This window comes from Sturnira hondurensis, unplaced genomic scaffold, assembly GCF_014824575.4.
Source record: "Sturnira hondurensis isolate 20B ecotype Veracruz unplaced genomic scaffold, ASM1482457v3 Scaffold0008710, whole genome shotgun sequence".
Taxonomy (NCBI): Eukaryota; Metazoa; Chordata; class Mammalia; order Chiroptera; family Phyllostomidae; genus Sturnira; species Sturnira hondurensis.
The window spans coordinates 3,718,565-3,744,009 of record NW_028081341.1 but is presented as its reverse complement, the minus strand read 5'-3'; the positions used below and the strand labels follow the sequence as shown (position 1 = coordinate 3,744,009).

The 25,445-nt window shown below is 39.0% G+C and overlaps 1 protein-coding gene across 3 annotated transcripts in view; it reads right to left on the bottom strand.

Moving 5' to 3' along the window:
- Positions 1–2,307: 2,307 nt before the first annotated feature.
- The window catches only part of ARHGAP6 (Rho GTPase activating protein 6), a 480,213-nt gene continuing 457,075 nt past the window's right edge, over positions 2,308–25,445 (bottom strand). For 2 of the 3 annotated variants that reach the window (XM_037055564.1, XM_037055566.1), the window contains exons 10-13: positions 23,023–23,120; positions 10,196–10,464; positions 7,167–7,247; positions 2,308–4,305 (exon numbers count right to left, since the gene is read on the bottom strand). In XM_037055564.1, the coding sequence (XP_036911459.1) occupies positions 3,608–4,305; positions 7,167–7,247; positions 10,196–10,464; positions 23,023–23,120 (1,146 nt within the window). In that variant the 3' untranslated portion in view covers positions 2,308–3,607. The remainder of the gene's footprint in view (positions 4,306–7,166; positions 7,248–10,195; positions 10,465–23,022; positions 23,121–25,445) is intronic. The other variant, XM_037055565.1, reaches the window with a different exon arrangement.

Below are 25,445 nucleotides of genomic sequence, written 5' to 3'. Positions count from 1 at the left end.
TTACTTTTAGCTTCTATTTCTCTTTCTCAGTGGGAAGTAGGCAGGGGGTGGGGATGGCGGAGCCTCCAAGTGCTCCGGTGAAGCTGTGGTCATCCCACAGGCATGGGCCCTCCCCTGGGGAAGGTTCAGCTGAGTCCCTTTCCTTCATGAGAGAGCTCCCAGCTCCAAGGACCACAAAGCTTTGTTCATTCTGCTCCGAATTATCCAGATGGCAGGCTGCCACAGTTGGATGGCCTGTTGCCAAATATTGGTTCTGCCGTCTCCTAGCTGTGTGATCATGGACTACTCATTTGATGCCATTCTGAGTCCTTTGTGACATCTAGAAAATGAGGAGAGTCATGGGGCTTTTATTAATAAGTGGGAGGAGTTGGTCCCTCTAGGCTGACATTGACTGAATTGAGAGAATCTTCCGGCCTTTCTGTGATCCCCTGGGACCTTCAGTTGGGACTTGTGTTGCATGTGCCTTGGTGAATTGCAGGCCATGCCAGGCCAGGGGGCCACACCCCAGAGACCACTGTCTGCAGTTCAACATCTCCACGACACCATCAGTCACCTTGATTATGTGGGAAGAATTCCAATCTTTAATGGAATTTTCCTTTGGTTTGTATTTTTTTTTCTCTTGAAGAACATTTGCTGCTGATTTAGTTCTGCTTTAAAATTCCGTACAGTCAAGATGTTGTCTTGTTTTAATCTCTGTGTGACTCTTCTTCAGTCATTTCCTTTCTTCTCAGTTTGCTTATCAGTTGATATACACCACAGGCCTGGACTTTGTTCTAACATCTCCTTCTATTTAATGCTCATGCTGTTTTTCTGCCAAGCAGATGTGTATTAAAATGTGCATAAGAAAAGAAGCAAGCTGAGCTTATTTAGAAATTTCCTCAATTTGCAAAAACTCCACTGGTATAAGATTTTTTAAATAAAAAACCACAACAAACGTATGTTAATAGCTACTTAGATGGATCAAGACAAATTCATATTTGGCCATTTCTGCCATCATCGTTCTGGCCCCATTGCCAGAGACACAGAGCAACAATTGAGAATTCCTAGATGCAGAGACAGCCACAGCATATTGTCGCTGTCTTCTCGCTTGTAAGATCTCTTTGCTCACAGGAATGAGGGACTTGAACAGCCTGTTAAATGGTTTGTCCAACCTGAAGTAGTTGGAGTTTTATTTTTTTCTCATCAGGTATTATATAATTTACAAGGTGTTAGAAATGACTTCAGTTTCCACTCATGTTCTTGGGTCTTGTGTGTGTGCTTTAATACAGCTTATTTTTCATGTGGTAAAGGCATCTAAGAAACTAGCTTTTACTCAGTAAGCTAAAGCCACTGGGCTTAAACCACACAAAAAGAAAAGAAGAGTGGCTATTGTTCATTACATGCATTCACATACAATTTAATTATTTAAAAATGCTCTGAGCCCTGTTTTCTAGACTGGCTATCGTGGTTCTGACTATTAACAGATGGACACACCTTTTGTTATCTCTTGTGACACAGATGTCAACCTCAGTGCCATTTGGTCTGGAAGTTTTTAAAAATAGGGCTGTTAGGGCAAGAAACTGGTGGGAAGAGGGTCCTGTATATCAGCCAGTCTGGTCTAGAATGGAGGGAAAGAACTGGCCAGAGCATGGTCAAATTCAAAGCCTAGGAAACAGGGTCAGCAGGAGAAGGAGGAGAGTAGGTGGCACAGAAAAGCAACCTGTGCCACAATTAAGCAGTGTTTGCTTAATTCATAATTAAGCAGTGTTTGCTCTGGGTCTTGTTTACAATTTTTGGCTGCTTCTGGGTGGCCAGAAAGAACCAGAAGCCAACAGGTAAATTCTTCCCGAGTCCCAGCCAGTGGTGGAGGTGCTGGATCCAATGGCAGAGCCTGAAGATCTCCCAATCATTCCCCCAATAAGGAAAGTAGATCTGCTCTAGGCTTCATTATTTCCACCCTGAAGCAAATTAAGCATCTAAGGCCTATAGGCATATGTAACTTACAGGAATTCAGTTGGGCAATACCTGTCTAGCAGGTAAGAGCCCTGATTCCCATCCTATAGCAAACCACTTCCTCATTGGCAACTGAGTTTCAAGTGAGTGGCTAACAGCCTTCCTTCAGTTGTAACAAATAACTATAAGTTTGTAAATTCATCAGTGTCACCATGTTGATGTCCCCAAGCCACCATATTTTACCAACTCCTTAGTTGCATGTGTATAGTACAGCCATTTTTATTGCACTGGGGGGTGTGGATAATGTGCTGTATGTATGGAATGGGATGTGAGTTCATTCATTGACATTAACACCAAGAAACAATGCTCTTTGCTCAACTTTTTATTCATCATGGCACAAGACAGGATTTTAAGAAACACCACTGAAAATGTCATTGCCAACATGAAAATTAAGAATAGCATATTTTATAAAAAAAATTGTTTTTCTATGATACACATTCCCTTATGAAGTGAAAAAAAAATCACATAAAATACTGAAGCGAATCGCCACCTGCTGGTCAAAAATAGTTTTGCAGTTGAAAAACTAAATACTGAAGTACACGGTAGGAGTATTTTACACTACACACAAAATTACTGAAGAAAACATTCCTCAGCCTTTGGTACAATGTAAATACAAAGCTGTAGTTCTTTTCCAAATATGATTTACTTCCAAAGCATTGTATATAATTTGGTTAATACTGGTTATGGGGCTAAAGGAAAAAACCATGTTCTCTAATTTGAATATTCTATTTAGACTCTTAATCACTTGATAGTGGGATTCCAGTTTGTGGGTTTGTAAAATACATAAAAATCACACATTATAAATATATATTATATATGGTCTATATAAAATTGAATTTGACCTAAAATGGGAAAGACAATTTCTTAATTACTTTCTTTGTCAGGCACGGCCTTTCTCCTGTTTGATTAACTGAATCCTTTCTAAACAGATTCCAAAAATATACTCCATAACATATCAAATTTAATATTTTCTTTAAAACATATTCAATATGAAAAGGCAATCAGTGACTATGTTTTTTTGTATCTCATCACTATATAAAAATATGGCTTCTTATATTCTGTTTTATTTTGTTTTGTTAGTGTTTTTTTTTCCTTAATAATTGAAGGAAGGACTGTCCCTCTTAAAAAGCTATGACAAAAGCACAGAAACCTGCTTGTGCATAACACAGAACATTCTATAGAATCTCTTTGCTTAGTTATAAGTGAAGTGATTAAAAGATGGTTCCTTTTGTTTTCTGTGACTATATCATATATGATTATCATACATAATCTGTTACAGAATATACAAGAGTCAAAACTGAAGACACATTAAATACAACTAAGCTATACTAAAGCAAGAGTTTAATATTAAAGCCAATATAAGTAGTTTTTATAATAGAGACTGCCATCCATTTATGTTTTTGTATTTCCCTAAGCTGGCTATGCAATAGAATCTTATTATAAGGTTAGGTGAGGGTACTAGTGCTGTATATCTTTAAGTGAATTGGGTTCCTCTTGTGTTGTTATTTGAAGTGTAAAAGAAGAAAAGTAAGTGTCCAATTGTCCAACGCCAAATTTTTTCCCGACCGAGTGAAAGAAGGCTGTTGGGATGTGAGGGCTCAAGCTGGGTGTGGGCTCATACCAGTGTTTCCGGGAGGGCATCAGGGTTGTCAGTGGACAAGAGCTCCCAGATCTGCCACCGCTCTCTCTGCCAATCAAGCCAGTTGGGCTCACCCAAGGCCTTACTGTTCTGATTGCTGGCGGGGCTGGAGCAGGCACTGCTCAATTTTGGCTGGGCAGCCGGACGCTCCCGCTCGGCTGTTTGGCTTCCCTCTTCCAAAGCTGATCCTGAGCTTTCTTCTGGCCTCTGACGCCTCCACAATGGTGGCTCTGCTGGCTGGTGGGCCAATGCTAAAGCTTGCTTTCCCAGACCAGGATACGGAGGAGGAGGCCTGTTGTCATGCCTCACACTCTCTCGAGGTCTCTGGTGCAGAGGCTTGGCTCGGCTCTGCAGCCGGGCCACATCCAGCTGGCTCTCAGTGAGGTCTTTGGCACTGCTCAGAGTCAAATACTGCTCTGGCCCTGGTGTGGCCACCTCTGGTCTCCTGCTGCTGCTCTGGATGTGGGGCGTACTGCAGACTCGGGACACAGGAGGGTGGCCTCGGCATTCTGCAACAGTGGCTGTGGTCCGAGTCCTCCGAATGACCTGCATACCACTGTCCAGTTCTGTGGGGCTCCCCTGCCACCGAGGCCAATTTAGGGACAGGTTCCCTTGAGAAAGGGAGCATGGCCCCGGTCTTAGGGAGCTGCTTTCAAAAATGTCTCCATAGGAACCTGGAAGCCAGAGAGAAAGGCAAGAAATGCAATTAGTTTACAGAGTCCCTGTTGGGATGTCCTGTTATTTCCTTCCCACTGCCAGTTTTGAAAACTGCAAAAGCACAGGATTCTCTTAGCTGCTGCTACCCAAGTAAAAGACTTCCTAGGAAGAGAAATGACAAACACTTTTCCATTACTGACACAATTCCTGCAGCAACTGCAAATACAGATGGCCAGACACTAACAGGTTAGCTAGCAAATGAGATTAAACAATCTTTGTCACTAATTAATGTTTCAGAAAATGCCCCGTCTACCTGGCTAGGAATTCTTCTCTGTTCCATTCCTGTTCAGTGCAATTTGCAGTCCAGAGGAAACACGAATAATAATGTTTTCATGTTTCTACCATGTCAATAAAAGCTGTCAGAATAAATGAATGGAATCAAAAATGCCCATTTCACGCCAGCAGATAATGAACACAGCAGCTGGTGTGTATAGTCTATCACCAGCACTGTGGGAAAGCCTGGGTCTTTGTTCACACATCCTCCCCTTTCCTTCTGGATGACATTTCCCATCCTCTTTTCCAGTTAGAAGGGCCACACAAAGGAGGTCTGACCAATGAATATGAAGAGATGTGATGTGAACTATTTCTAGGCCTAGTCTAATAAAGAAAATCGTAGTCTCTGTTGCCACATCCCCCTCCTCGCCCTGGCACAGCTACTAGCCCAGGATAGAGAAACCATGGGAGACAATGAAGCCTCTGAGGACAGAGAGCCACATGTGGAACAGAGCACTCCCACCCCTCCTCACCCTGCACAACCCACATTGAACTGTGATGTGAGGGAGAAATCAGCAGGTTAAGTCACTACCATTTAGGGGCTGGTTACTATAGTATTTGGCCTTCCCCAAGTGATGTAATTTGCTTCAGAAAACTGATGGAAGAGTGAAACAGTGTATTTCCCAAGGAGTTCTTGGGGCTTATGTCCCCAGAGTGCCTTTTTCCTACGGAACTTCCATGTCTTCTCATGTCTTAAAAAGTAGGCAAAGACAAAAAAACCAAGATCATTTTCAGGAACGAGGGGGAGGTATGCATTTAGACAGGGACAGCTCAGAGTTGAAACAGCAGAAGGAAAATGAAGCAGAACACTTCAGAAGAGTTGATCATTGGGAGGAAAGACAGTGAAGCCCTTCATAGGATATGATGAGATAAATAGCTAGAGACTGGATCATCATTAAAGTCCATTGCATTAAAGGCTATTAAATAAAAAATGCACTGTGCTTTAAATATAATATGGGAGGCATTACAAAACAATGAGAATGGGAATATGAATACATATATATATATATATATATATATATATAGAACGATAAATAAAATCATTTACACACTTCATGCTATATATTAATATATACTTCAGATGGATTAAAGAATTAAGGTTTAAAGAATAAAATACTATGAAAGCAAAAAGTACATAGATGACTATCCAATGCTTAAGTAGAGATTAATCTTGTGAAAGAATTCACAAAAAGATACTAATAGACTTATTTATGCGAAACCTAAAAACATTCTTGATATCTAAAGTGGAAAAAAGTGCAAGAAATAATGTAAGTGGCAAACAATATGGACAAAGGGGTAATATCTTTATTATAGCAAGAGTTCATAACAATCAATTACAAATATCAGCATACATAAACAGCCAATGATATAAATGATAATTCAATGAGGGAACATTCAGTTAATTAGTAGAAAAACTGAAAATGCTGATAAGAAATAAATGAAAATTAAAATAATACAATGGCATACTACTCAGCCATAAGGATGAAATACTGCCATTTGTGACAACATGGATGGATCCTGACAATATCCTGAGAATGTCAAGCAAAATCAATCAGATGGAAAAGGTCAAGAAACATATAATTTCACTTATGTGGGATATAAAACAGAACGCAGAAAATGAAGAAACAAAACAAACTCAGAGACAGACACCAGTATGGTGGTTACCAGAGGGGAAAAGGGGTAGGGGAAGGTCAAAGAGGGTAAAGGGGTCAAATATATGGTGACAGAGAGAGACTAGATTCTGGGTGCCGAGCACACAATATGATATACAGATGATGTATTATACAATTGTACACCTGAAACTTGTATCATGTTATTAACCAATGTCACCCCCAATAAATTTTTTAAATTAATACAATTTTGTTTTTTAAATGAGCAAAAATGCAAACCCAATGACTTGCAATAGCAATGACATTAAAAAGACATGGGCAGTGCAGTGAGATACTGCTGCCATCTGCGGCGTGCCGAGAAGAAACTCAAGCATCCTACAGGGAACAGGAAGTGACTATACCTCTGAAATCTTGGAAAGGTTCATAATGTTTGACATGCTTCCTTATTCGGGATTTATAACTGCTTTTCTGCAATTCTGTGACCCTAATAATAACTTAACATTTTTAAAAAGTACAGAAAATGAGTTCCTGACAAGCATAAATTAGTACAAAAACAACAAAGAAATGGAAACAACCCAATTGTCCAAGCATTGGGCTGAAAACTACGAATATGCACTCTGAAATACTAGGTGGCCCTTACCAATAGTAATGGAAAATAACTGGCAAAGAGCAGTTAAATAATATAAAGTTACATAGACAGAATGATTTTAGCCATGTTTAAAAACTGTGACAAAGGAAATAAAATGAGATATAGTCACAAACGGACATATTTTGGTGGAAAAGCTAAGTATAACTTTATCCTTTCCCTTGTACTTCCAGCATTTTCCAAATAACTTTTGATAAGCACATAATGTGGTAACAAGAAGGCAAAAATTAAAAGAAATTAATTTTAAAAACAAATGTAATAAACACTCTTAAAAAAAATAAGGGCTCACCTGTCATTCCTGGGTCTTTGGATCCACTTTTTAATGTGGAATGCCAAGTTCCCCAGATATTGAAAGGTTCCTCTGACATATCTAGGAAAAATGTAATAAAAAGGTATGTGGTTCACAATGAAAACTGAAGAGCAAAAATCAATACACACGTATTTCTGTATAACATCTCTTCTTTGCAAAGTACTATATTTACATCACGATGGACACAAAACAGACTATGAGAGGTATCTGTCTTTCAGAAGGCTTATTCCATTTGGGATTTACAAAAGGGCTTTTTACCATTGTGGTAGAGAGAATAAGGACCCCCAAAGATGTCCATGTCATGATTCCCTAGAACCTGTAGAGATGTTATATTTAAGAGGGATTTTTGCAGGTGTGATTAAATTACGAATATTGAGGCGATGATCCTGGATTATCTAGGTGGACGTAATATCACCACAAGGATATTCGTCCTTATCACCTTATAAAAGGGAGGCAGGAGAGAAGAGGAGACATGATGGCTTTGAGGGTGGGGGAAGGGGCCATGAGGTAAGGAATGCAGGTAGCCTCTAGAAGGTGAAAGAGGCAAGGGAACACATTCTCCCATGAAGCCTCCAGAAGGAACACAGCTCTGCAGACCTATTTTAGACATTTGATGTCCAGAACCATAATAAATCTGTATAGAACTTTAAATCACTAAGTGTGTGGCCATTTGTTACAGCAGCAATAGGAGATGAATACAATGGTGATGAGCGGCAACATCTCTGACCACATTAACAGAGAGATAGAGGAGCAATTATCTTTCCTATATCTCGTACTAGCCTCAGGAATACTGGGCTACTGCAATCAATAGATTAATTTCTGCACGCTTTCATTTATACATTCCCTTAGTCCATCTAGAAATACTTACAGAATAAAGCACTATTTTAGGTGTCCTCATCATCTCATTTAATCCTCATTGCAATCCTCTGATGTGATCATAGTTACTATTTCTAGAAGCAAATGTGTAATGGAAGCTTCCCTGTATCCCACAATGCATGTGTATGCTCTCAATCCCAAGGAGATGCCCCTGAGTCCGTTTTACAGGTTGGCAAATAGTGGAAGGAGTGGGTAAGAAGTGCATACAGGGTTACGTAGAAAGTATCATCAAGCATTTATTACCTGCCAAGTTCTCTGTTAAGGGCTTTACATAGATTAGCTAGTTAAGCCCTAGGAATTAATAGTGCTATCTGTCTTAGTTTTCATAGGAGGAAGAAATGGGACTCCAAAAAGCTCAGTCACTCACTTACGGCCCTGTGGGTTGAAGGTGGCAGAGCAGGTCATGCACTATAACTCTAGTGCTCTTGTCATTGGTACCAACGCTATCCCCGTCTAGTTCACTCCAGAGAAAATTATCTCCAGGGAGAAAGATACAGATTAGACAGGAATTCTCCCCCTTGGCACTAGTGACACGGGGGAGGATCATTCTTTGTTGTGAGAGGAGCTGTTCTGGGCATTGTCCTGGGCAGCAGTCCCTACCTCTCCCCACCAGATACCAGTAGCAACCCCTTCCCAAGTTGTGACAACCAAAATGTCCCCAGACATTGCCATATGTACCCTGGGGGCAAAATTAAGAACTACAGTGTTAGAGTTTGCCAAAATATTAAATGGATGGAGAGAGCTGATGGATGCCTACTCTATCTGCCAAGAAGTTACAGCCCATGTGTATCTTAGCCCACTTGCTAAAAAACTGCATAGCATAGATACTGACCCTGGGAGGAAAAATCAAGCTTTCCAGGTGTGAATGTGTCCAAAAATATTACTTTGAATCCGTATTTACAAACCCAAATATGCTATGCCTCTCATAACATCAAAGTTGTCTTCAGATTGCCTTTTTTGTGGCTGCTGCAGAGAATATTACATATAAAAAACCTGCTAGTAATTTAAAAAATTAAAATTAGAGATCAGTTATACACATCAGACAGGGAATAATTAAAATCCATGATACATCTATTTAATGGAAATATATTGTAGCCATGAAAAATGTTAGCAAAATGAAAAATGAATAATAGGATTTTAAGTAAAGTAAGCTTACTTCACAAGTAGTTATACTGGGAAAACAAATATATAGAGTTATGTATGCATATGAACAAGGAGTAGGAAAATAAAGTTTCACATTTTAAAAATAAATATAATGCCTGATGGAAACATGGACTATTCCTTTCACTGAAAACTTAAAAAAATATTTTTGACATGTATATTTGGAAAATAAAATAAAGATGCTGTCATTTAAAAAACACACAGAGCCCTTCCAGAGTGGCTCTTGGGATTAAATTAGAACTTTAAGATAAAGTAGCAAAAAATTTGTACTGTGTCTTCTAATTATTACTCAAAGAGTGTCCTGCTGAGTCCTGACCCCAAGGAATTACTCTGTGGAGGGAAAGAACACAAGCAAACATTCAGTGGTCAAATCAGTGGTCAAATAAACGTGGGAAAAGCGGCAAACCACACCATCCTTCTGACTGCGGAAATTCAACCATTAGCACTTAAGAGTTTGACAAATTGTACTATAGAGACGCCATTTCCCAAATGCATTTACCACGACACCCTTATTCTGCCTAAAAATGTTAATCTCCCTGGAGACTAACATTATGTTCTTTCTGGAACATGATGTCTTGTTATATAGTAGGTTCAGCTTGTTCTCTTTATAAAAGTAACAGCAATAATAGGATGACATCTTAGACTAGCAAATATGCACCCAAATTCACTGGCTGGAACACACATCCTGGGATGCTGGGAGGAAAAGAATCAACTGGGAACATTAGTCTCTCTCTCTCTCAGCATGAGAATGCTTCTCAGGCATCTTAGTCCGCAGGGACCCCCCAGGACAACGACTGGCCTCACCTCACCTTCCTCTTCTTAGAGAGAAGATTTGGAGCAGGTATTCAGTAAATGCTCACTGAATCACAGAAACATAAACCCAGGAAGGGGATAAAGAGACGTTCCTAAGGCCACATGCCACATGCAGTCAGAGTTACTGATTTGGCCAGGGCCCATGTGGCTATAGTTACCTTTGCTAAGCCTTGGTCCAGGAGAACTCTCCCTTGACTTCAAAGATGGCAAGTGGCCCACCAGCGTATACTGCTCTGGTCCTTTGTAAAGCTTCTCCAAGCCCTCCGGAGCCGTGTTCTCTTGCATAGCCAGCAGGGAACGTTCGGACAGCACTGGGGAGTTGTTGTCATAAGGGGAGAGGTCTCCGCTGGAGGCCTTGTTGGAGTCTGTGGATGAGTGCCTTCCTCCCATGGAAAAGGAAACTTCCGACTGCAGCATGTCAGGGCTTCTGGAACAAGGAGACATAGAGGTGTGTGAGTATGCTAACAATCAACGACCATATTCAAACAATGTGACCGTTACACAAATGACAGGAATAGAATGCATGGCTGAAACAAACAAAAAGACTTTTGAGCAATGTTCCAAAACTTACATCAATACAGTGAAAGCGTTTCCATAAAACAGCCAGCAGAGGGCAGTAAAACGCAACAAATGTTACTGAAATGTATGAAGAAGGGAGGGGGAAGGATGAACTGGAGATGGATCCCTGTCTTCTCCAATGTGACTCGCTGAAATGCCTGTTGGATTAAACTGTTTTCAACTCAAAGTTAAAGTCTGAACACCTATGGAAGATTGCTCAAGAACTATGAAAAGAGTAAAAGAAGTTCAAAGTATCGGAAAGAAACAGAAACTTTTTGTCAAAGAGAAAAGGCGTTTCGGTTTGGGGCAAGAAGAACAAAATGTACTCATTGGATTTTAAAAGAAACTGACATCCTGTAGGAAATATGATTCGGAGAAAGGTTTTACAAAGACAGTTAAAAGTGGCTGCAAAGAGAACTGAGTCATGGTCAAACTGGGGAGTTATACATACGTGCAAAAAGAAAAACCGTCACCCCTGTGCGTTGATTATAAAGCAATGAAAAAAAAACCCCAAAAGACTGAATTGCCATTATTTTTACCAACCAACCATATTTATGGCTGTATGTATAGGAGTGTGCACTCATAAACACAGGCAAATCAGAAGATTGTGTATATTTGATTAAAATGATAATTAAACATGAAATTTAGAAATAGGCTGAACTTGCCAGGATATATCCAGGGCATTTAAGACACTTAATTTAACAAAAAATAACTTGGGATTCACATGATATCTTTAAAATACAGCATTTAATTTAGTACATGTACCAACCATCAATGATCCTGTATTTAGGAAATCTATTAACTAAATATTCATATTTTTAAATTAAAGTAATACCAACCAATTTATTACATTGATTATAGTGAGTATTTTAGAATTATTTATATATCATTGTGATTCTTTCTGGTCATGGGATACTATTCAGTCAAATGAGATTCTGGATACTAGATACTGGATCATGCCTCGAAGTCGATGGAAAATGGCCCAGATTTTAGTGTAGTGTTGAAGACTTACTCCGTTTGTGGTAGCAACTGAAATGTGTATTCCCTGTGGGGCTAAAGCTCCTGAGGCTATTTGGAAAAACATACCTCAGACTTTATAAAATCCAGTATATATATGAGTTTGTATGTGTATACATATACCTTTGCAGCTGTTAAATAAATAAATAAAATTAAAGTCTGATGCTCACTATTTGTTAAGTAAAGAAAACTGGTTGACAAATCTTTTACTTTACTCAGTATCTTGAATTAAAATAATTCAGATACACTATAATTAAAACTTTATATGATGTTCATTATGGCTTCATGGACAACTTTTCTTCCCCCACTCAAATGCTTAGTGTAAGTAAATCCATCCTTCCTCTGACAATGATGATAATGATGATGCTACTGGTGGGAATAGTTTCATGTCTAATGTGGCTGAGAGGACAAATATATGACCATAATTAGTGTACATTGCATTTAAATGCATCTAAAGTGATTCAACAAGGCACAAGTTCTTTTACAAATTGATATAAAACATACTAATTAGCACATCAATTACATGTTTATGTGCATGATTTGTCACAGCAACAGAAACAGCAGTGAAAATGTGAATGGCACAAGAAAATGATAATGTCGGGAGTGTGAAAAGAGTGTTGGAAGTCTTACCTGTGAACATCTGTATTTTCTACCTTCCTCAAAAGTGGCCCTGACATCTTAAAGGGAAATGATCACAGATTGATTAGAAGTTCCAGAACCTGCTTTTGAAGTGTGGGGGGTGTTCCCCACCCCTACATTTCACTTCTCTTTACTAGTCTTTGATTTCTTTTGGTCTGATTTTTCAAAAACAAATCCTCTATGATCTTAAAGAAAGTAAACACATGCCTGAGTAATCCTTTCCCAATCAAAAGGTTTTGCATGCAGCTCAGAGGAAGGGTGCTTACAGGGGTCTTGCTTCTTCTTGGGTCCCCAGAATGGGTCAGTATCCAGGAGAAAAGCATCTCAGTATGTGACATGCCTCACTGGTCACTGAGGCAGCCAGGGCCTGAAGCACTTTTGTTGAGGGACTATCTTACCCACATGGAATAAATAAGTCCTTCCTTTGCCTCCTCTTTAAACTGATGACAAATAATCTGACAGGAAAGAGCCAGAGAACAGCCATGACAGTGATTTTCCAGAAACTTTAGGCCTCTGATGAATGAAGAAAAACTAAAAGGAGCTTTTACTACTTCTGCTGGAAAGTGGGGGATACATTGATTTATCCTCCATATCTAATCAAAGGGGGAAAAGTCTCCTTAATTCTGATAGAGGGAACAGAAAACAAAACAACTGTACTTATCATGGGCTCAGCTCTGGTTGAGGAAACTTTACCATGAAAATGAAAAAAAAATCAAATGCATTGAATTGGTAGCTACATGAAGCTCAGCTCAGAATTAGGGTTCTAGGTTCTGACCAAGGCTAGAAAGTATATTACGAACTAATTTCATTTTTTGCTTGTTTAGTTGACATTTTTTCTACTCATTAATGAAATTGTCTTATGTCTCCTCAGTAAGAATCAGTGGGTACATGAAGCCTTATTTTATGGGGTGTTTTCAAGAGAGTCGAGTCAATTTATTACCAAAACACAATAACTATCAGAGCTACAAACACCTTTTGGCCCCCCACATTGGAAGAAGAATTTTGGAAAGGTCATATTTTAGCTCATGGAGAACCCCTTAGTTTTGTCTCATGTCTTCCTCATCTGTTTTATAAAACCTGTAGAAGAAAGTACATTCAACAAAATACTCCAAATTGCAGATTCAGCCAACAGTTAAGTGCTTAAAGAAATATACTCTATGAAGGAAGTTCCTTTCAAATCTCAGTACTAGGGACATTTGGGTATCTATCAAGCAAGTAGGCTATTTAGATGCACCATGTAATAATGTATCTCTCTCTGTAATGGCTGCCAAAAGGCTCTGAGGCATTGCGGCTCCACTCCAGTTGGTGTACTGGGTGTTTTTTCACATCCCAACTACATCTTATTTTCTCACTCTTTCCATTATTTTCCTGTCCCTAGTTTCTCAAGTTACTTACCACAATATCCTTCCACTTTACATATTTTTTCAAGCTGTTTCAATACATTGTTTTTTGGACTAATAGACAGGGAAATCATAGCCCCATTAGTTGTTGGGGGAACTGAAAGGGCACCATGCTTCACAAGAACATTTACTTTGGTTAAAATAAAACATAATAAAACAAGAACAATAATAACAAAAGTAATGGAAATGGCCACACTCTTCCTCCATTTTCATGGATGATTGGATTTCATCAAGCAGAGGTGAGAGGGAGAAGGTGGAGCCACTGTCCCTTTCCTCTGTTCTTTGGGCTGACTCTGCAGAATCTCAGTCAGTGGTTCCCCTCAGCAGCATCCACCATACCCAGGAACTTGTTGGATTCTCAAAGCTCCATTCTGGACCTACTGACAAGGCTGGCTATTATTTTTATTTTTAGTTTATTGAATTCATTGGGGTGACATTGGTTAATAAAATTATATAGGTTTCTGGTATACTATTGTATAATACATTATCTATATATTGTATTGTGCATTCACCACCCCAAGTCAAGACTCCTTCCATCATTCGTTTTTTAAAGGTGTTATTTATTTATTTTTAGAGAGAGGGGAAGGGAGAGAGAAAGAGAAGGAAAGAAACATCAATACGTGGCTGCCCTTCCCGCGTCCCCTACTGGGGACCTGGCCCGCAGCCCAGACATGTGCCCTGACTGGGAATTGAACCCTTTGGTTTGCAGTCTGGTGCTTAGTCCACTGAGCCACACCAGCCAGGGCCCTTCCATCACTATTTATCACCCCCATACCCTCTTCCACCTCACCCTACCACCTTCCCTCTGACAATTGAAATACTATTGTCTGTGTCCATGATCTTTCCTTCCTTTCTCCCTTCCTTCCTTCATTTCTTTCTCACTTTCTCTCTCCTCTCTCTTCTCTCCTCTCTCCCTTTCCCTCTCTCTTTCTTTCTCTCTGCTCAGCTTAATACCTCCACCCTTAGGACTGGCTGTAATAGATAGGACCCAGAGCAAAATCAACATACAGAGCCCCGATAAACACAGAAACAACATGGTGAAGGCTGGGGGGTGCTGGGTGGAGGGGAGCAAAGGAGAACATGGGGGACATTTGTAATAGTGTCAACAAGAAAAAAATCAAGAATTTCAAGACAGTGACAGCAAATCATTAAGCCAATCATTAGGTTCTCTTGAGTGTGGGGTCCTGTGTGACTGCAGAGGTTGCAGCCCATGAAGCTAGCTTTGCCTACTGAAAGGGAATCTCTGGGCATGAGGCTAGCAAACTGTATTTTAAAAAGCACCACAGGTAGTTTTCATGCACAGGAAATTTGAGAACCTCTGATATCAAACTACCTCCTTTCATTAAGCCACAGATGTAACAGTGGGCTAAGGATCTACTAAGTTGAAAAAGGAGGGAAACGACAAACCTCCAGACTGGCTGGCAGTGGAGGTAAATGTGGTCCTGACCTTGAGGTAGTTGGGGCCACAGCTGAGTAAAAGAGCGACAGTGTACCCATACCAGTGAGCTCCAGTCACCAGGGTCCAGATAACTTAATGGAGTTTAGTTATCAATCAGAACACGTTAAGGTGAGAGGGGGCAGGAGATGCCAATCTGCCCTTCTCTACTCTTCTGGTTCATTCACCTAAGTCAAGCCAACAAAGTGACCAGAGTGGGGGCCTCAGTCAAAAGAAAAACTGGGGAAAGTGGCTAAAGCTAATCCCTGGAGGTAGAGGGAGATGAGGTATCTCACAGTTGGCACAGGCCATGAACCTCTTCAGAGTGCCCAGGGACACAGACTGATGGGGCCATCCAGTGAGAGGTGGTATCTTCTTTTCCCAGACACCCATAGTATCTTGAAAATGGAAAGGGATATAGTCTGGGTACATATGACAAGCAGCTTGTGACATATACTTTATATGAAATAACTCCTTGGCCTACGGTAGGACTGAAAGTTGATGTTTATATGAAGTTCATTATGCAGCAGGCATTGTACTAAGCTCTTGTGAATAACTCTCCTTGTTCCTGACCACAGCTTAGAGAGGAGTGAAAGAGACAAAGAGGGGACTAAGTAACATGTCTTCCTAGCAGTAGAGGCAAGAAGGGTTAAGACTGTTCTAAAATGTATCTGATATGTAGCATTTAATGTTATCAAAAATCAATAGTAAAATGTTATATTTCATACTTAGAGTTGATGGCCCTTTTAAATGTTTAAAGTATTTCCTACCTATCATTTTATTTTTTCAGCAGAGCTCAGTAAGGTGGTGGTCAAATTTGCCTAAGAACACTCACTCTGAGACTTGTCTTTTCACACGAAAGCCCACCAATGAACAAAACTATTTTATTCATCCCTCAGGACTCTTACTACAACATAGGCAGTTCAGAATTTTAAGAAATTTTAGTGTCATTTCATTGTTTTATCATGAAATCTATTGGAAACAAGTCCAGGACCCCTCTTTGGGTATCTCTGAAAAATAAGATAAGCGCTCACCAAGGTCTTCTCCAAAATTTGCCCCTAAGACGATCCAACTGTATGGAGACAAATTTAACTTCAGTGCTCCAAGTAAAAGCAATAAAATATTTATGTATTTATTTATATAAAATATTTAACCAGTGATTCACTAGCTGAAAAATAGTTTAAAAGCATATACTGGCCTCTCTTTCTATGTCTTGGAATTTAATGGATTAGAGGTTGGGCATGTTGGTTGGATATGTTGCCAATTAACATGGGTTTGCTTCCATGAATGGATGAATTCCTCATGAGAGCTGAAAACCCCAGGACCATCCACAGCATGCATGGCTAGTCTCAGCTAACCAAATAAGCATGAGATGGATATGGAGAGCAGATCACTTTCTCACCCTTAGCTGGTCCTTCCAGGTCAGGGTGTGAACACGTTGGTAGGATACTGTGGGCAGGCCTGCATTGTGGCCGGAGGCACAGAACTTGTTCTGTGGATAAAGGGAAAACTCTGGTTCAATCACCAGATGTGGCCAGCTCAGCTCCTTGCTAAACTGTCCCAGTGAGAAACATCCTTGCAGATTTCAAACTTGCATTGGTTTCATTCTTGGCTCAGTGGTTGAACTGATAAACTTCAGTCTGCTGGAACTCAAAACACATAACCATCTCAGACGCTATTAATTGTACTGGGAAAGGAATCCACTGCCACAGCAGCTCCGGATTTATGGGAGACTTTCACATTAATCATACTCAGTTCTGCAGAATCCTAAGAACAAAGGCACCCTATCCCCCAAAGAAAGATGACATGGATTCAAACTCCTTACCAGGAGATGAAACAGTAACCTGAACATTAGAATTTGCCCATGGCTTTGGTGAAATACGTCGCACCATTTTTAGCTTGTATTAAGTCCTTCCTAATAGCCTGGCATATGGAAGCATTTATGACAGGTGAAGAAAAAGCAATACTGACCTAATTAATTTGATTTCTAGTATGCCCGATAAAGCATCTTCCAATTAATATTTTGCTAGTTTATAAAGAATCTGTGAATCACAATAAAGGTGTTGGAAGAAAGAGGTGATGTGATAAATTCTTTCTTCGTCTTGAATTGCCTTTCTATAGAAGGTACATTTATACTTTTGGGAATTTTTCATTATGGAATTCCCTACTCCATATATGTTTTTCATATAATTATCTGGCTGTAAAGGCTTTCTGGAATGGAGTGTGTGTGTGTGTGCATGTGTGTGTGTGGTTAATGCTAATAACTTCCAATGGATGGAACAGAATGACAGTTGAAGTCACCAGCTACTGCCAGTCAATAGGATTTACTGCTGTCATATTATACTGGTAAAGTTTCATTTCTTATCTCCCCTGAAAATTGCCTAATAATTGTTTTTATTTTTATAAATCTTAGAAAAAGAAAAACAGAAATTATAGTTTATCTTGTAACATCCCATGGTTTGTGGAAAAACACCTTTTTAATGACAATCATTGAAAGATTAAAATAAATATTTATTTGATAATTTAAATGGGATGCCTTTACATTATGAGAAGATCCAATGCTCCTCCATCATGAAGAAGGTAAAGTTATTACTCTGCTGGAGGGATATCCAATTCAATAAAACAATTACTTTGCAGTTCTGAAAATTTTATCCTTTGAGACAACTATGGGCCTTCATCCATGGTCCTCATTGGCTGGTCACTGGTTTTGTTATTTTGGGGACAAATTCAGTAAGAACTTTGTGAAGGCTAAACACCATTAAATACAATGAAATGCAAAAAGTATATAGTAAAATATTTGGTTCATCCATATCATCCTTCTCCCCAAATACAGTTAAATTTGTTTTATTCTGATTTTGTTTTCAGAATACAGTAGGGAAAATGCTCTATTTAGCTCTGTATACCATATAAGTATATGTGGTTTTATGTAAATTTTTAATGATTAATGTTTCCAAGAACATTGAAGCAATTGAAAAATATTGAAAACTTGAAAAATAGGCATATTAGGACTTACAAATTATATTAAGTTTAAAAGCTTTATTTATGCCCAAACAGAATTTTGTTATTTTAATTTGGGTTAAATTAATTAAAATTATTTAAGATTGGCACGTGGTCCAGACAAATTGTCAAACAGAGCAATTCTCTCACTTGAAAATAAGATAAAGAAATGCATTTGCAAAACATTATCAATGACTTGCTTTCATTAAATCCAGGGGCACCTTTTGCTTTAGGATCTAGTATGGTTGGTTTCACCTGGCACTAGGCTTTGACATTTTTTTGATATTTTGTCCATAATAACTTTGATTTTCAAAATACTACATTTCAATGTTGTTTATTTTGATGACTGAATTTTGTGGCATATCCTTAAATTTTGCACCTAGGAGAGTGCCTGCTTTCCTCTGCTCACTCTGGTCCCAGTTCTGCTATGACACCTTTGTTCTGTTGCAAATGCCTGCATTCAATGTACCTTGGCCTCTTTGATTTAACTTCTATTCTCATTTCCTACTTCCTTACATCCCTAAATCAAAGGAAGGCAGTTTATTTTAAGTATCTTTGAAGAAAAGGGCATATAATTCCAAGAAATATACTAGACAAGCCATTTAAAAACATAAAGTCTCGCATTGTTAGTAATATAAATCTCTTCTCCTCTCCCTTTGGCATTCTGTTGTGGTTAAAGACAAAAATGTAAGTAGACAAGCACAAGAATAAATAATGATTCCCCCTTTCACTCCCCCAATTCTCTTGTTGCGTAAAGAAGAGAAAGACTCACAGCAAAACAAAACATTAACTTTCTAAGTATCACTAAATGTTTGATCTTTCAAGACAGAAGTTATAATAAATATGTTTTTTTCTTGGTTCTACACTCTTTTGAAAATTTACTTTTCCAGTCCAAATAAAATTTTGTACAGTTTCCACATGGGGCACGCAGATCTAAAGCCTTTTTTAGGTATGTGAACTGATGGCAAAAACCAGAAGCTTCGGGGGTGGGGGGAGAAATAACAAAGGATCAAAAGAGAATATGAGAGGGGGACCATGTATCACCACACTTCAGGTGGTCATTTTAGAAGTTACAGTTGCTTGGCACTCTGTTGTCTTTCCACAAATCCTTTTAATTCTTACCTTTTATACCCTAACTCTCAACCTTTTGAAGACATAAAGTCTCCAAAACAAGATTTGGACCATTCCCATGATGCCATGCCTTGAGTAGGTCCTCTTCCCTCCTTCCATGCAAATGTGTGATCCCTTCCAGTCCCTTGTGAACTCTACCTGGCCTAGAGTGAGCGGATTGTTGCCTCACCTCAGTGACTTTTTACCCTCAACCCCTCTGTTGCAGAACCAGTGACATTATCTTGATGCCAATTAGATCAGGCATATACAAGCAGGTTTTGCATTTAGGCATGACCTACATCTTATGTGAATGAGATCTCACTTGTGCCATATTGCCTTCATAGGTTGCTATCTCATGGGGTAGCAGGGTAAAAATCTAGTGATGCCAAAGTCTTTGGTAAGTAGTTGTAGATAAAGAAAATGGTGAGCAGGATGACAGCTAGTGTGTGGTGGGGGACGTGAGGGGGTGGGAGAATTGAGCAAAAAGGAAAAAGGACTCATGGACATAGACAGCAGGGTGGTAATTGCTGGGGGGAGGGGGAGCATAAGGGGACTAAAAGGTAATAGAAAAATACAATAAAGATTAAATACAAAAGAACTATTGTACATTAAAAATGGTAAAATGCTAAGTAATGTGATAGCAAACATTGACATTTATTAAAAACACTAACTATTTTAATGGCATAACTCTATAAAGTTTTTATCTGTAGTTTACAGATGAGGAAACTGAAACAGAGAGAGATGAATTTATTTATGTAAGATCCCACAGCTAATAGGAGTGAAAATAAAATTTGAACTTAGGCGATCTGACTCTGGATCCCAAACTCATAAACAGCATGTTATACTACACAGGGGTGCGCTATTGGTGGATAATTGACATAACCAATGTAGCCAACACTACCTGGCAACTGGGGTACTGTTATTTGTCACCACTATAATCCATCCTTATCATGGATTTAAGGTCTGTAGTATTGGTTCCCTTCCCTTGTTAACACAAAGACCCCATTTTAATGTCAAAAATCACCCACAGTGAGAGTAAATATGTAGTATCTATTGTGGAGATTCTTACCCCTGGCTGCTCAATAGAATCTCATGGAGAGCTTTTAAAAATCCCAATGTCCCAACTGCACCCCAGAACAAAGGGGTCAGAATTTCTAGGGGTGGTGTGCAGGCATACTTTGCCAAGCTGCCCAGGTGATTCACATTGGGCAGACAAATCTGAGAACCAGCAGACCAGCACATATTGTTTTGTACTCCGTGACATACTTAATCACACACCTCCTGTTATTTTTACCCTCTTAGGACTCCATCAACAAGTCTGCAAGCTCTTAAAGTCAAGAATATGCCTTGATATTTGAAGCTTTCACTCCTTAAAGTGTGGATCACAGACCAGCAGCATCACAGGATCATCTGGGAGCTTGAGAGAAGCGCAATTTCTCAGACTCCCTCCCCCAGACCTACTGGTTCACAAACAGCATTTTAATGAGATCTCCTAGTGATTGCTATGCACAGCAAAGTTTGAAAAGCACTCATTTAAGGCATGAACAGACTACCTACAGCTTGAGGGTTAGGACTCACAAGCCTCAAAAGGCCATTAAAAATAAAAATAAATTTATTAATTTATGTATTTTTACTATATGACATCATTATCAACCTTCTGGGTTGTTCTTTTGTTTGTTTCTAGAAGAAACAAACAAACAAACACACACTCTTTTCTCCTCCTGACTGAGAAAGTCTTTTAAAAATGTTTTCTGTTTGATAATGCTAGTCTCTGATATCTACAGAGCTTCCATGAGCTCGCTTCCCTTTCCTTGAAGCCGTGACATGACACTCACCTAACATCTTGGTCTAGGGTCAGCTTGCTTAGACCTTACAATTCTGATTCTCACAGGGATAGCAGAAAGAAAAGGCTAAATGATTATACAGCTTGGGATGGGCCTAATATGTACACTTTGCCCTTTTCCTAAGAGTGAAAAAGAAAGGTTTACTTCCTGGCATTTATATGTGAAAAACATACTTGACACCCACATAAGATAACTATTACCAATCGTTCGTTCTTTAAAGTTCAATGTTTTTATACACCCAAATGCCATATAAAAACAGAAGTGTGGCAAGTCAAAATCAATATTTTTAAGGTGCATTTTCCAGCTTTCCCACAGAGTAGTACCCCCATGAAATGTTATAAATGCAGCCTAATGGATGAATCACACATAAAAGTGCCAACATGTCTGCTTTTATTTTTATTATTATTTTTATTTTGCACAGGGGAGAGAAATAAGTGAGTTCATTAAAATTCTGGTGATGTAAATTATACTATGCAAAAAAGCCATTTGTTATTTTAATTTAGAACTTCTACCTTGATGACAGTTAAAAATCTAGGAAAAATTTAAGTGAACCTAATTATCTGATATGAAAAGCAAGACCACGAAATGCCAGCCCATTTATATAATTTAAGAATACTTTCATTCACTTGTGGCTCGTGGTGTTTGAATCCAGGCAGAATGTCTTACTTGAACCTGAATTTAGCCTGATAATTATTGGCATAGAGATGGATTTTCAAAAGTACATCTGAAAGGTTGAGCCAATTAAAAATTCTTCCCTGCTCTGCAGGAAATGGAGTGAAGCTGAATTTAGCAGTGCTATTAATGTAATGACCCAGGAAAGAAGGAGGCCTGAACAATATAGAGTTCCTTTTTACCAAATTTCTCTAAAGAATATAATATTTTTATATCTCAAATAGTTTTAAGTGAAAATTAACACATCAAATATGGCATCAATATAAAGGAACAATTTGATGTGTTTTAATGTGCCTAAGATGTCATTGAATAAGACATAGTATTATTTTATATATGGTTAAGAAAGAAAAAATGTTATGAATTAAATTAGGACATACCATTAATTATGAGGTTAATCTCAACCTCAGAGTTGATAAAACATTGGGGGAAATGTATCTTAGAATTGTTGAAAGTCAGTAGATTGAAAGCACAACGTAAATGACATTTTCATGAGAGGATAATAACAACTTTTTTGGTCACAAATGTAAGACTTGATGCCATGGTGGCAATATTGCTCCTGGTAATGATGCAATATTATCCTCTTAACTGGAATACCAAGTGCTCAGTAGCCCCACACACTCTGCCTCCATACCACGTGATTGCAATTAATCATAGAATCGGACTAATGCAAAAATTCAGTGCTCCTCTTTTGAGGGTAAAAATGGTGGCAAACCATAGCCTACAGCATGGCTTACATTTTATTCATTGCAGCCATAGGTGTATGTAGAGGCCAACGTGTATTTTTATCAAAAGGATGCTAGCTATAAAGGGCAGGGGAGTCAAGAGGGTGCCAACCTCTAATTTCAAATGGGCACCTAGGCCTCGACTGAGGCCTGTCTTGTGGTTTGGTAATGCGTCACTTGTGCTGGTAAATTACACATGTCAGGTACCTGCAGGCTCAGCTTTATGGGGCCATAAAAACAGTTATCAGAATTCTGGAAGTAGAATCACTGATGTGTGTCCTAGTCAGAACCTTGCGTTTCTTACCAGTGATTTAGTGTTTTTTTTTTTCTTCTGGTAAACACAGTCAAAAGGACCGCAAGGGACTAGGAAAAAGCCAAAAATGAAAATGAAAAAAAAATTCCTGTGAAGCAGTTTCTAATTCAATGTGTGGATTGGTAAAACCGAAGCAATTTCCAGTTAGGTAGACTGATTGGCTGTGCCAGAAAGTCGCCACAATTCCACTTCAAGTCATCATGCATAGAGAAACCCTTACAATTCTTTAGAAATGGAAGTAAAAATCCCCAAGTGGCTTTAGAAATTGGGGTACTCACGAGGATTGGGAAGCCTTTCTTCTGAGTAAATAGTCCACCACATCGGGATCGGTCTCTAACAGGCTGATCAGCACTTCATTCTGGAGATCCGGGGGAACCTGGATAGGCCAAATGTTGAGGCATAAAGAAAACACTTGAGAAAGAACATAGGCCATTAGCAACTTTATTGTAGCATAAAGCAGAACCTGAAGAATTGTAAGAGAACAGAGTGGTTGGTTGGTTAAAACCAAACCTATAACAACCCAGTTAGCTTAATTCTTAGGACAAACTGGATGGTGACCAAATAGTCATATTAAACCCAAACTGTCACCTTTGTTTTTGACTAGAGATACAGACTAATCACTGGATATCTCTGTTGTTCAGACTACGTTTTTCTTGGCTTTGAATAAGCAAAGTATCATAGTTAAGAAGAATGGTGTTCATAATTTATTGTCCAAATGGGGAAACTCCAGAGTTCATATTTATATTTATGCCAAGACAATAGGCATAAATTACAATGGTCTTGGACAGTTCTGGAAGATATAATCAGTTTATTAAGAGGACAGGTCCTTGAGCCAGACTGCTTGAGTTTGAGTCTTAGTTCCACTTACCAGTTGTGGGACCTTTGGCAAGATACATAACATTTCTATATCTCTGTTTCCTCACCTATAAAATGGAGATGGTAATAGTACACACTACAAAGAGTTCCTGTGGTGATTAAATGATTTATTATAGGTCGGGGACTTAGAACAGTACCTGGCAGATGGTAAACACTCAAAAAATGAAGACTACAAACTGCACATGTCATTTTATCATTCAGTGCCTGTCTTCACTGCTTTCTTGCATCCTGGTCCATTAACAATTAAGTTTCTTGCTTCATAATTTGACAAGGCATTGACTAGAGTTCTATAGATGAGTATCCCATGTTTCTCTAAACCTAATCCACAGTACATTAGAAGGTGGCCTTATAATCCTAAATCACTCGTGTTGAAATGTTCTACAAGAAAAGATTGAACTTGATTCTATCAGTTTTCTACATTGTAGATGCTGGTAGCTCAACCAAAGGAAATTCAAACTATTCAGAGAAAATAAATTTTCAGTCTGATTCTCTCACACATGGGCTTAGAGATAAGATTCTTTAGAAATGTGGTGACCAGTCTTCTGAGAATAAGTGGTTGGTGGAAGAATTTGCTTCCTCCCTCTTGCAGAACTTAATTCTTCTTGAGCATTGAGAAGCTGGAAACTATTTTTTAAATATTTTATTTATTTATCTTTAGAGGGGGAGAGAAGGAGAGAAATATCAATGTATGGTTGCCTTTCATGAGTCCCCTGCTGGGAATTGGCCTGCAACCCAGGCATGTGCCCTGACTGGGAATCGAACCGCGATCATGTGGTTCACAGGCCCGAGTTCAATCCACTGAGCTACACCAGCCAGGGCATAAGCTGGAAACTATTTTATTAACAAAAATAGGTATGAGGAAGGAACAAAAATGCTTTTTTCTCTTGTTAATCTCTTCCTCCTACTTCATCCTGAATCTTCATTAATGATATTGCCAAGCGCTAGTCTCACAAATACAAAATGTGGGTTGCATTCAAGCTTCTCTGTGTCTTATCCCCTTGTTCAGAGCCAGATCTACTTGATTTCATCTCCATGATGCCTGTTACTTCTTTCTTTTATCTTCCATTACTACTGCAATGGTCTAAGTTCAAACCCTTATTACCCCTCTGTAGTGATCACGTATCAGCCATTAATAGCCTCCATTTCCCTCTTCTTATAACAGTTATACCCCAAGTTCCTTGTGGAGAATCAACTGTTCTCCAACCCTTACCTCAAGGGTGAAATGTAACCTACTCTAAGTCAGTGATCATTCCATTCATTCCCAGACTATTATGAATGCCTGAGCAATGGGCATGTGACTACCTTAGAGACAATGAAAAGCCATAGTAATTTCTCTGAGACTTGGGGAAGAAAGGATACAGGGCCTATAGCCATATATGGAACGGGAGGATTGTGTTGACAATTGAAGAAAAAATATCAAGAAATGGAGAGGGGAAAAAGGATGTCTTGACATTATTTGAGTCCTAGGTAAAGCTATGCTTAAAGACATACTTGCTTTTGAATTGTTCAGCTATGTGAGTCCACAAATTCCTTAAGCTAGTTTGACTTTTTAATTGGAAAGACTGACAAATCCTTGATGGGCCTTTGGTGCAAAAGTTTGCACCAAAAACCTGCCTGCTATCTATTTCCTTCAACACATGTACCAACTTTCTTCTCTGCATGGTCGTCAGAATGCTCTGATCAAGACATTTGCTTGTTCAGGAACACTTTTATCCCTACAGCTAAAGCCCCCAAACTCACTTGCTCATTTCAATCTGTATTTCCCATTTTCTCCTTTAGCAGTCATCTTCATACACCCTCCACTTCAGTGCCACTACACTTCTCA